The following is a 13,178-nucleotide window of genomic DNA, read 5'->3' as shown; positions in this document are numbered from 1 at the left end:
ACCCTACTCTTTTTACAGTATGCCATAAGACAAGGAGATAAATGACAACAGTACTTGAGGACAAATTTGGGGTCAAGGGAAGTTATTTTTTTAAATTAAGGTTGGAGAAATGATAGTATGCCATGGCCTAAAATAAGTGACTTGGTTGGGAGGGAGCTATTAAAGAGAAGAGAGAGTAATCCAAGTAAAAGCAGAGTAAATAGGTATTAAGTGGATATAAATGTTATACTTGGGTAGATGTGATGACAGGGGTTCGTGAACTTTTCTTTGTGCTTCACTTTTGTAAGTGAAGTTACACATCAAGGTCATCAGTTAAGAGAAAGAATAGAACTGGTAATGTTGGACATTTGAGAAAAAAAGGTATAAAAAATATAGACTGACTGCCAGGAGCATTACATATTCACTTGAGGTTGGAGGTCCTGAACGTAAAGTGAGTTGCATTGACATGCGATGTGTTTTCTCCTGGTTCATTCATTGTTGGTATAGAATAGATGGAGATTTAAATGTAACCAGGTCACGATTTCATCAAATGAGAGAGAGGCAATTGAGTTAGGGTATATAAAAATAAAAATACATTCACTTATTACAGGAAATTAGCTGACTAAGGAGAGAAGAAAAAATATGCAGAGGTTGGTGAGGAACAGTAAAAAGTGGTAGGATCAATGAATTGGAAACCCTAGTGGAATCATTGCTGGAGTCAGGGAACAAAAGGAAGAATACTGAAATGATAGGAGTGTGCAATCAGTGAGAGCGCAGTGCATGACAGTGAGGTCACATAAAGTAGTAGTTTCTGATGATGCCTAGATCTAGGGTATGATGATGAGACTAAGTAGCTCAGGAGGGACTGCAAGACAAAAATCATGGGTGGAGAGGCCAAGGTGTTAGAAAGAACACCTATGTAGATACTAAAATCACTAAAAATTAGGGCAGAAATGGTAAGAGATAGTTATTCACAAACCAAAATCTTAAAATGATGAAGATACGTAATCTAATTTCTCTGTGACAATCATCTCTGTGACTGGCCTGCTCATATTTCCTCATCTACCTTTCTTCAATTATAGTACTCAATTTATAACTTACTAACTGCAAAAAATATCACAATTCTTCTAGGAAATCTCAAGTTAGTATCGAGAAACATTTTCACTATCCCACTATAGGCTGCATTTAAAGAGATGATAGTAAGATTGACACAAGTAGGTAAGTCTCACTGCACCATTTTTCTGTTTTCTTTCTTTTATTGAATTCATATCAAAATCCTAGACTGAAAACTATGATTTTATGTAAATAATTGATTGTTGCTGCAAAATGATATTATGCTTTCTGATAAACCCATTAAATTATTATATTAATTGCTAGTTTATATTCACTTTCAGGTATTCTATTAAAAATCCGAATGTTAAAAGGAAATATCAACTGGAAAAATGAAAAAGTGATCAAATGGTAGACAATAAGAAAGTGGAGAAAACATCAAATACAGACTATTTATTCAATCAGATATACTGTGATATATTAGTTTCTGGAAACAGTGTTCCTTTGTGAAATTCACATAAAATTGCAATTCAAACTCTACTAAATTCATCTCCCCTACAGATTTTAGCTCTAGTGCTTAGCATGCATATTGAAGACATTTATGTATAAAGAAATATATGAAGCATCTTCATGTCATGCTAATTTTATAAAACATCTGGTCATAATAAACGCATAGCATCATTTTGACCATGGTACTACACAGAGTTAATGGAAAGTCAACACATCCCCCGTGTGTTTGAAAAATCTACAATTACTATCCCTATATTTATGTCTTGGCATTACCATTTCTACCCCTACCTAGTACTGGGCCTTTGTTGTAATCTCCGTATAAAACCTCTGATACCTAATGTTATCAACTATTGCTGATTCCAAAATGTACCCTTGGGATGTTTTTCTGTAATTGTTGTCAATATCCACGGCAGGATGCTGTAGTCATGTCTAATGCTTGCCAAATGCTTTTCAGGTCTGCCAAAGTGAGGAAGTTTCTTAACCCCCAAATTTGTGATAGAGTCATTTTCATGAGCTTCATAGCGATACTTACACTTTGGGTCTTCGGAGTACACAGTAATTTTTTAAAATTAAATAATTTATTTAGTTTTCTTCATTTGAACTTAGCTGTGAATACACAAGGCTTGGGCCAGAGACTTCCTGGAACAACAGACATAACCCTACTTTCATGCGTTATTATACTTAGGAACAGATAAAGTACTCTTTCATCTCTCGCCCTTCAGGGGCAATATATTTTGCTAGGAGGTTTCTTGGTTCCTTACGAATATAGATCTATATGTAATGAAATTAAACCAAATGTCTTCCATATATGCTTAGGCTTACCTGGACCCTAGAGAAAACATTGCGCTCAAGCTCAGCATCCCATTTTATACACAACAAAAACCTGATAACTGTGTCTGGGGTATGTATTATTTTTTTCTTACATCATCCATATATAATAAAATATTTTCCTATTCAGAGTTTTTTTAAAATGGTCATTTGAAATCACCCTGTAGAAATGTTTTAAATAGTATACAATTGATGACAGAGAAGGCTGCATTAGCGATGGAGAATCTACATGGCCAATCATTAGTTTATTTTCAATCTCCAAATATATTATACAGGTTTTCTCTGATTTTATTCAATTTGACTGAGGGCAAAATGACTTAAAGTCTTCACTTCTGAAAGGACTACCATTCCTTTTTTAGTAACAAAGAGATCATCCTAAGCAGAATAGCCAAATAGCTAATGATCTTTGAAGCATGAGATATATACAATCCATTTTTGCATAAAAAACAGTATACCACAAATATGATTTAATAAAAAGTGTTATGGGGAGAATACAGAAATTCCTAGGTTTGACCTATGCATTGATGAGGTCACTTACCAGATATCTCCTCCAGGCACTGCTTAGCAGTCTTACTATATGATAAGTCCATCTTTGTAGGACTGGTACAGGAGTCAGCTGATGGTAAAGAGGTACCTTCATTTTCTGAATGTGCCCTGAAATTATCCAGGAAAATAGAAAGAAATAGCAATTATAATCACCAGTCACTCATCAAAGTGGAAGTTCTACAGTACAAGAAATATTAATTACAAATTTTCCATCAAGATAAGTATTTCTTTATGACTAGAGTGTTCCAGAGTTGTCTATGTATAGGAGAATTTTGTTATTTTTCATATGCAACCTAAGTGGGAGTGGACTTGTCTAAATTTCAAAGCTTATAACTATCAATAGTTGATTATAATTCGGGGGCAAAATATTTAAAAAGATCCAACTTCTTTTGATATTTTAGAGGAAATATGGCCAAAGTATTTTTTTTTGCGAGAATACTGAAAGTATTGAAATCACACCTAAAATTATTTTTTTAAACAAAAATTCTATAAAAATATTTTAAAATATGTATAAAAATAAAAAAATAATTTTGTTCTATGCTATATACATCATTATGATGACTTAATTACCAAAGATTTGAGAGCAATTAAAGTCAACCAGAAACAAATTATCATTCTTACAATTACCTTCATATCATCTGTTTCACATTTGTCTATGTGTGTACATGGGTATGTATTTGTGCGTGTGATTAGCTTGTAAAGAGTATGTCTAATTAAATGAAAAGCACTTAACAAAGGTCCTGAATACTTTCGATATTCTAATCACACTTCATGCATTGTTTCTTTATGCACAGGCAAATGTTTTAAGATATGCTTTTAATTTAATGCAGCTTCATATTCAATGCATATTTGACACAAACTAACACACTTTAAATGTTCAGAGCATGAACTACTAAGACACAGAAGGAGGCAAGCTAATATAGGATTGCATACTGGACTGTGTTCTTTTGAGACATCTCATTTGCCTTACATCTACCCTTTTATTTCTGGTAGTAGGTGTGGGCCATGACAAGTGATCTTTCAATATTTACTACTTTAAGAATATTTACAAATAATGTTCATGTGTGAATGAAGAATGTATTACATTTTTGAATCAATGTTTAATTAATATTTTGCTTTTAATCTAAATTTGAGTTTCAAGAGAAAAAGTATAATCATTGATATCAGAGAAAGTCAAAATTTAACTGACAGGCCAAGAAACTGAAAAGTTCACTTAGGTTTTAAGAAACTATGGAAAACTACATGTTGTCTGTATTGATATATGTGTTATATATGTGAATTAGCATATGAAAAAAAGAACTATGCAAGAAAGAAACTTTCCAATACAAAGTTGGTTGTGCTTTGGCCTCCAATAATTTCTGACAGACCATTCCTATTTTATTCTAGCTTAAAACTGAATATAAAGAGCATAAACAAATTAAGAAAGAAAATACACAATTTAAGTGATAGGATATATACCATTAAGGCCAGAAAGAAACCTCAAAGTAGCTAAATTTAAAAGATATTTTAGTCTTCCACTCATTTGATATCTTGGTAGCATTTAGAACAGCAGCTCATTCCTTCCTTTATCAAACTGTCCTACCTTGGCTTTTATGGCAAAAATTCTCTAGTGTGTTTCTCATTTTCTCTGGATTCTACTTTATTCTATTGTTTTCCTTTATGTAATCATTAAATGTTGTGGTTCTGGGTAGTAGAAAAAGAAGTGGGGATACAGACAGCAGAAACCTGGGAGTTCAGCAAAGGAATATTCTATACTTCTTCCAGTTTTTGTCTATAGTTTCTCTAGATGATCTGAATCATATTCATTGTATTGGCTATTATTTATTTACACCTGAATTCTAAAATTCTTACTATAACCCAGCACTTTACGCTGAATTCCCGATGTATATAAAGACTGTCTAATTGACATTTCTTCTTGGTTGTCACAAAAATATGTCAAACCCATCATTTATAGAACTGAAGTCATAATATTTTATTAACAAACCTGGTCCTGATTCATGGAGCCCTCAGGTGAAACCTTGATGGAACTTACAAGGTCTTGCATGGTTGGGTCCCATGCAACCCATGGGATGATGGTCTCCAGCATCATCTCACACAAGACTCCTCTCTCCTCTCTCTACTGTGGCCACAAGAGTCTTCTACTCACTTTCCATAGCTTCCTGCCCAACCAGGGTCTTTACACTTGATTATTTTCCTCCCCACTTCATCCAGTTGATTCCTTCCCTCCAAGTCTTAGCTCAAGTGACTATTTCTTTAAAAATCCTCCCTAATTTCACTGATCAGGCAGTCTCCAATTATAAGCACTTAGTACTTGGTACTCCCTGGACCTATGTTTTCAGCACTTCATACTCTTGTGATATGAGATTAATGTAATTAATTGATTAACGTTTAACTCCCAGACTAGGCCCTATTCTCCATGTTTGAAGTCACCATTGTATCCCCAGTGTCTAGTCTTGTATCAGAATATAAGTTTCAGTCAACAAATCTTTTATAAATATATCGATAAATAATGTTAGCCATAAGAGTAAAACAAAATTATTGGTGGGTAAAGCATATGCAAGAAAGAGTAGCATATGTGTACATATACTGGGTTTGGATGTAAAACTTGACTCCATCACTAATCAGTTATCAAGTCATGTGATGTTGGCAAGTTACTTCACCTCTCTGAACTTGTTTGTTCATCTGTAAAAATAAGAAAAAATGCCTGCCTTGCAAAATAGTTGTGAAATCAACTGTTATTACAAAAGGACTGAAAATACATCCTCCCTTGTGAAATTCTGGTCAATATTAAAAGGGCAAATATATCTGCTCTCTGTGTAGCCTGTTTCTTTCTCTCCTGGACCCCAATTCCTCACATATCTCCATCTACTGACAGTCCCTCCCCATTCATTTCTAAAGTCTGTTCTTCCACCTGGCTTCATTTATTGTAGGCCACTCTACTCCCCACTGATCTCTTCCTTAGCCTATTGTCTCTGAGCGAAGGGAGAAACAATCCTCTGAAGTGTTCTAAGGATTTTTATTAGTTGCTGAAGAAGTTTAAATGGAGAGTATGTAGTGAAATTGTGGACCCCAGGGAAAGCTGACTGGCTGCCTGCCAAGAAGTGTCACAGAGGCACAGCACTTTGTTGAACTGGCTGGGAGCCAGGGTTGACCTCTAGTCCTGCAGATTTTGTATTCACAGATTCATCTTTTACGAGCTGAGTCACATTAAGCATTTCACTGAAATATTTGTCTAAAGCCCACGGCTAACTGGTTCCTATGAGAACAAGACCAACAGCTGTCACAGGAGCCAGAATGTTTGTGGCCATGTTAGTTACAAAGATTCTATCTCCATCTAAGAAAATCTGGAGTAAAAGAAAACTCGGAATGTATTTTAGCACTATAGTTTTTGCTCTGCTAAAAGCAAGCAGCTCTTAAAAAGAATTCTTCAGAAGCTGACTTGCGGCTATCTTCCTCAATATGAAAGACTTAGTTCCATTGGTTAAGTTCCCACTCCCCCTGTCTGAGACATGCTTTTAAAAAAGTGTATTCCTACTTGTGACAGCTCAGTCTTGTCTTGGAAGCCGTTTTAAAATTTGTGTTAATGTGTCAGTGCATATTTTTGGCAGACTCACTCTTTTATGTCTTTTAGTTTAAGTCACAAGAGAGTCTTATTTACCTTAAGTTCTCCAATGTATTTCTCATCAAATTCCCTACATAAGTGATCTACATTAGCATTAATAAGGAAACAGATTGATCAATGAAAGAATGGAACTTGGTGAAGGTAAACTTCAGATCACCGTAAAAAGGACTTAGAAGTCATGCTTGGTTTATATTCACATCTAAATGAGACCAGAAATGTCTACTGATGTTACAAGTCATCATTTCTCTAGTATTTCCACCTCACAATTTGTTACAGCAAAATTAGATTTTAATTCCAGTCTATAGAGGACCAATCAATGCCAACTGGTAAAGATGTACCTTTTATACAAATGATCAAAGAAGTCCAGTTAAATCTCTGAAGACTCACAACTTACCCTCTATTTTTATGCATGCTTTGTACCAGTTAAATAAAAATATTTGAGTTGATTCATGAAATAATTTACAAAGACTTTAGAATCAAGTGTGTTCTCTAATCAGAAAGTACATTTTGACAGATATGGTGAAAATTGCAGTGGATCATTCACTGTTTCCCCATAAACTGATAATGCATTATCTTCCTATTAACTGGAAAAAGAAAAAATACGTATCATAATATTCCTTCAAAGTATTCAGCAACATGGTCCTATGTAGACAACCTCACTGTGCATTTACAACACGGTCATCATGTTATGAGTAAGTATTGAAACCATCAAGACACAGCATTGCAAAAACAGTTTATTTAGATTTCTTTTATTTATTTACTTTTTGAGATAGGGTCTCACTCTATCACCCCTGCAGCAGCGCACTAGAGCAACCATAGCTCACTTGAGCTTCACCCTTCCTGGCTCAAGCCATGTTCTCACCTCAGCCTCCAGAGTGTAATTTATTTAGAATTCTAATAAGCCAGGTCCTTCATCTGTTACTGGGAGTTGTAGTAATTAAAAGTCATGATACCAGTGATTACCATGAGAGCTATTACCTGTTTCTGCACACTTACTATGTGCCAAGTGTGGTGTTTAGTATTTTCCTGGGGCATATCACTCAAAATTCACAACAATCTTGTAATGTAGGGGCTGCAGTTAAGAAATTAAGACATCTAGAGGTCAAATAACTGGTCCTAGGTAACAATCTGGTAGATGCTTAACCAGTACTTGAACCTGGCTGCCTGTAAATGTTGATCTATTAACTACTCCCCTACAGTTTAATTCCATCAAAATGCCTCTGAACTATTTTATTGCATTTGAGGTTCCCTTAGCTAACAGACAGCTCAGTCACTCAGTCTTCGAATGTGACATATCCACTGGTCTAACCTAAATGTTATATATTTTTTTATTTTTTTATCTTTTTTTGAGACAGAGTCTCGCTCTGTCACCCAGGTTGGAGTGCAGTGGCACGATCTTGGCTCACTGCAAGCTCCACCTCCCGGGTTCACTCCATTCTCCCGCCTCAGCCTCCTCGAATAGCTGGGACTACAGGCGCCCGCCACCGCTCCCGGCTAATTTTTTTGTATTTTTAGCAGAGACGGGGTTTCACTGTGTTAGCCAGGATGGTGTCCATGTCGTGACCTCTTGATCCGCCTGCCTCGGCCTCCCAAAGTGCTGGGATTACAGGTGTGAGCCACCGCGCCTGGCCCCTAAATGTTATTTTTTATGTACTAATCATTAAAAGAAAATCAGTATTAAATCCTAGACATTATCAAACCTCTAATCTTTAATGTCATTAATATAAGTGTTTGCATATTGATTTATATTCAAGAAATATTTCCCCCTGTGGATTCACCTTGATATAGATATGGTCACAAATGTAGACACAAGTAGAACTGATTTGAGTCAGAAACACTAACTAATGGTATTGTAATTCCTGTTTGTAACTCCAATGAAAAAGAAAGAAAAGCACATATATTTCAAAAACCAGTAATGTGCTTGCTTTCCTATTTCCTTCATTCTGGAAAGGCAGACAGGTGACAGCCAGGGCCAAGGCCAGGAAACTGTTGGGGTGAACAGAAGTCTAGTGTAGATAGAAGATTTGCTCGATTCAGGGGAGCTGAGCAAATAAGAAAACATTGAGAATAATGCGAGCCAGGTTTCTCATGGTTGACAAAAGGAGGCACAAGTATGGAAAGAAAAATAAACTCCTTGGTGTTGAGCTGGAATTGGAGGTATTATGAATGTATGTATACATGAATAATCACATTGAATTATAATAAATAATATACAATATTAAAATAATGATTAAATATGTGTGTATGTATGTGTGTATATATACACATATATTTCTTGGTTTTGACCACCAAGAAAACCTAGGAACAATGAGATCTTGGTTTCTAATATCACTCTATACAAAAAGACATACGAGTTCCTTAAAGAAAAGAATAGGATCTAAAGCCAAATTAGGGAATGTGCAAGATGAGCCTAGAACACCTTGAGCCATAAAGAAAGAAAATTCTCAGAGTGATAGAGCATTTGGAAAGGAGACACAACCTGCTTGAAGGGACTCCCAGTGGCCACATCTTGGAAAATTAAGCACCAAAGTAAGTTGTGACAGCAACGAATTATAACAAATACAGTAGAAATCTGTTTGTCCATATAATTTAAATAGATAGATAGATCATGAGGAGAAAATAACTCTTTCTTAAAGTAGAATGCCAGAGAGCAAACGCAGAAGACAGGATGGAATTAGAAAACCAGTTGTCACATATAACAGCACATTATTAATTCAGGCAACAAAGCTCAATGGATGCTAAAACTTGTGGGTGAAAGTAGATAAAAAATTGAATTTTTACACACAGTCTCAAAATATCTTCCCACAAAAATACGTATTACATACAACTGGAGACAATATATTCACTTAGAATATAAAACTGTGGCAGATATTACCTTAATCAAGCAATCAAATTCAACACAACCAAAATAGAAGATATTGATATTCATATCATGAAACACCCAATAAAATGCAACGGGAAAAACACAGTATCATTTCGATGACATTCCAGACAAAAAATACATTTAATGTGTATCTAATAATGATGAACTACATGACAAACCCAAATTAGAAACATTATATAAAATGCCTGGCCATCAATATACCAATATCATGAAAGTCAGGGAAAGGCTAAACAATTGTTCCAGATTGAGGGATATTAGGAAGACATGACAACTACTAGATGCAATATTTATCCTGAATTACTAAAAGGGATCATATTTGGTGAAACTTGGTGAAACCTGAATAAGTTCTCTGAGTGCTCTGGGAGAAGTGTACATGAGAGTCATTTGTACAATTCCTGCAAATTTTCTGTAAGATTAAAATTGTTTCCAAAATCATAAAATAAAACATGAAGAGAAGAAACAATGGCTTGGTTAGGCAAATCTATAATCCCACAGAAATATTTTATAATAAAAATCTGCTCTGCGAATTCATGGTGTGGTTGTGTAAAGTACAGCATATTATATCAAAAGAAGGAAACACTCTAAATTCAGATTTTCTTGATCAAAGTTTACAAATCAAGTTGTTTATAGAGGGTCTCTGTTTACATTTAATTAACGGGCTTAAGAAGCATGATACGTTTCTCCTTATGGATAGTGCCTTGCCTTATCTAGGGTTAGGTATTTTTCTTTTCTGAGAACTGCTCAAAACCCTGATTCTGCTCTCTTTGCCTCTACACGTTTGCTTTATGTCCACTGCATTGTTTCCTTGGCATTTACTACAAATGGTCAGAAAAGAAAGAATGTAGACTTCAAAACAGCATGTTATAAATCTGGGTAAGTGTCATTTTAAAACTTTGTTGGAGGCTTCTAAAGAGACAGGTTTAAGGAAAACACACAGGTCTCTCTTTTCTCCATAATTAACCAATTACTGTATTATTTTATTTCACATGTCCTTGAAAGCATGTAGAATATAGTTGTGATGTAATGAACACAAAAACAATGGAAGGAAAATGACATATGGGAAAAGGGGAGGTATTTTTTGAAAGTCTGAAGGATGTAAGGTAACAATTTTTGAACTCCAGGCAAGAAAAACAGGTTCAAATAATATAGCTCAGGGTAGACACCAAGAAAGAAGAGGAACAATAAAAAAAAGGAGTTTTAAAAAAACAGAATGGAAAAACTATGCTGTTCTCCTTTTTCTTCTTTTCTTCCAATAACTGGAACCTCGTTTGAGACTTAACAAACCTACCTAAGAAATTCAGTAAGTTGCTCCTTCATCTATACATTTAACATGGTTCATCCTACTCTGACCTCTCCTACAAACAATCCATTATACATTCTGAAGAAAGAGTAACTTTTCTGATCATGCTTTCCACACACATGCTCATGTGCATGCAAGCACATATGTATATAGACACATATATACATACATAAAGTTCAAATTTCTGACCTTGAAGAATTTCTACTACAACCAGGCTTCAATCAATCTTCAATGTCCAGAGAAACTGACTGACTTGCCGACCACCGTATGTATCTTGTATTGAAATTGTTTATGTGGTTCCTTCAGCCTTATGTTTCCCTCCCTGTCCCCCTCATCTCTGCATTACCAAATCCTTCTTATCTTTCTGGACTCAGTTCAGGTGCTACTTTCCCTGATTCCAACAGCTAAAAGTAATTTTCCACTTTTTTGAAGCCTCAGTATAACAAATCTAGTTCAATCCTGGGGAGCTTTACCCTTCCAGCTGCATTTTGTAGTTCTCTTTGAGCTTGCCTCTTGTCTACTACATTGTGGACGATAAAAAGAAAATGACATAGGATGTATGATTTTTCACTCAATCCTTGAGGTCTCATGCATAAGAAATATTTAGTAGGTAGTTGTTGAAAGAAGATAAAAAATAAGTGAATGAATGTGCTGAAGAGAAGGTATGGTTTAATTCTTTAAATATTTTAAAGCTGTTTGTATTTTGGTTAAACCCTCCCATTTATAGGAAGTGAGAGACTTCAGAATATTTTTTGTTCCAGTGTACATTTTTGGCAGGTTTGAAAATTCTTCTATAGCAAGTGATTCTAACACAGGATGACAGTGTTTCATTTAACAATTTTTATTTGGTTTCACTGTTTGTAGGCTGTGTACTGGGCAATTATGCTACTAAATAAGAAAGACAAGACTCTTAATTTCAATGAGCTTACATTACATTAGGAGGTGGCTGAAATCACACTACTTAATAAGTAAACAAGAAAAAAACAGATGGTAATAAACTGTATAAAGAAAATACAAGATGATGATGAAATAGAATTCTGAGAAGGGGCATAATATATATTCCCCTTGAGTAGGTGGTTGGAGGTGGTTGGAGATTAGCAGAGCTCTAAAAACAAGACAGACCTGCAGTGATCTAGAAGAAATTTGTTACAGGCATAAATGAACATATATATCAAAGACATGTTCTAAAGCAAGATAGACTGGTTTGTTGAGAAAGAGGATAAAGGCTGAGATACAATGTGTTGGGGGAAGCGGGGACTGCATGTGGTTGTGGGGATCAATTGTGAACAGGGTACTAGATTACTTAGAACCTGGAACGTCAGGTGCAATTTTTGAGTTTTATTTTTTTAATGTAATGGAAATCTAATAGATGACTTCATTAATTAGAATAAGATATACGATTTATGCCTTTAGAAGGTGAGAATGCCAGCTGTGTGAAGGATGTTACTGCAAAGAGCCGAGTGGAAGCTAGGAGACTCATTGGAAACTAGATGAGAATTGGTGGTGAGGTGGCTTGAACCAGGAGACAAGAGTTGGAAACGGAAAGAAAGTCTGATTGCGGGTATGTTTTAGAAGATGGGTTAGGAGGACTAGCTGAAAATTTGATGTATGGAGAAGGGGTCATTGAAAGAGAAAAAATAATTCAAATTATTTCCGTTTCTTTTCTTCTTTAGTCTCTGATATGGTTTGGCTCTGTGTCCCCACACGAATCTTATCTCAAATTGTAATCTGAATTGTAATCGCCACATATAGAGGGAGGGACCTGGTGGGAGGTGATGGGATCATGGGGGCAGTTTCCCCCATACTGTTCTCCTGATAGTGAGTGAGTTCTCAAGAGATCTGATGCTTTAAAAGTGTGTGGCAGTTTCCCCTGTCCTCTCTTTCTCGCCTGCTGCCACGTAAGACGTGCCTTGCTTTCCCTTCGCCTTCCATCTTAATTGTTAGTTTCCTGAGGCCTCCCCAGCTATGCGGAACTGTGAGTCAATTAAACCGCTTTTCTTTACATATTATCCAGTCTCAGGATATTTCTTGATAGCAGTGTGAAAATGGATTAATGCAGCCTCTCATTCATATAATTACAAATCCTAACCATTAGTATCTGTATCAGTTCCAGTTACTAGTATTTGCATAGCAGCTCACAATTTACCTATTATTTTTCCCATCATGCCTGCATTATAAAATTGTAGAATATCAAATTTGGATGATAGCACAACATTCTTCCTTCCTTGTGATAAACTCTAACTCATCTTTTATTTCTTACCCTTATCTTAACTTCTTGGTGATGCATTAGTTGACTCCATTTTGTCAGATTTGTAAAAAACCCTCTTTTTTCTACATTAATTCTGTATGTTGCACATACTTCCATAACAGTAATGCTTTAATATTTTTGATTATATTATTCTTACTACCCTTAGTAGGCTGAGCTCCCAGAAGGCAGAGATCTTTTTTAAAAAAAAAAA

The 13,178-nt window shown here is 35.4% G+C and overlaps 1 protein-coding gene across 9 annotated transcripts in view; it reads right to left on the bottom strand.

The window, feature by feature from the left end:
- Positions 1-13,178, bottom strand: part of NAV3 (neuron navigator 3) — an 890,032-nt gene that overhangs the window by 183,904 nt on the left and 692,950 nt on the right. For all 9 annotated transcript variants that reach the window (XM_050749287.1, XM_050749288.1, XM_050749281.1 and 6 more), the window contains one exon: positions 2,906-3,021. In XM_050749287.1, coding sequence (XP_050605244.1) covers positions 2,906-3,021 — 116 coding nt within the window. The remainder of the gene's footprint in view (positions 1-2,905; positions 3,022-13,178) is intronic.

The sequence above is a fragment of the Macaca thibetana genome, chromosome 11 (genome assembly GCF_024542745.1).
Source record: "Macaca thibetana thibetana isolate TM-01 chromosome 11, ASM2454274v1, whole genome shotgun sequence".
Taxonomy (NCBI): domain Eukaryota; kingdom Metazoa; phylum Chordata; class Mammalia; order Primates; family Cercopithecidae; genus Macaca; species Macaca thibetana.
This window is presented reverse-complemented; position numbering and strand designations above follow the sequence as displayed.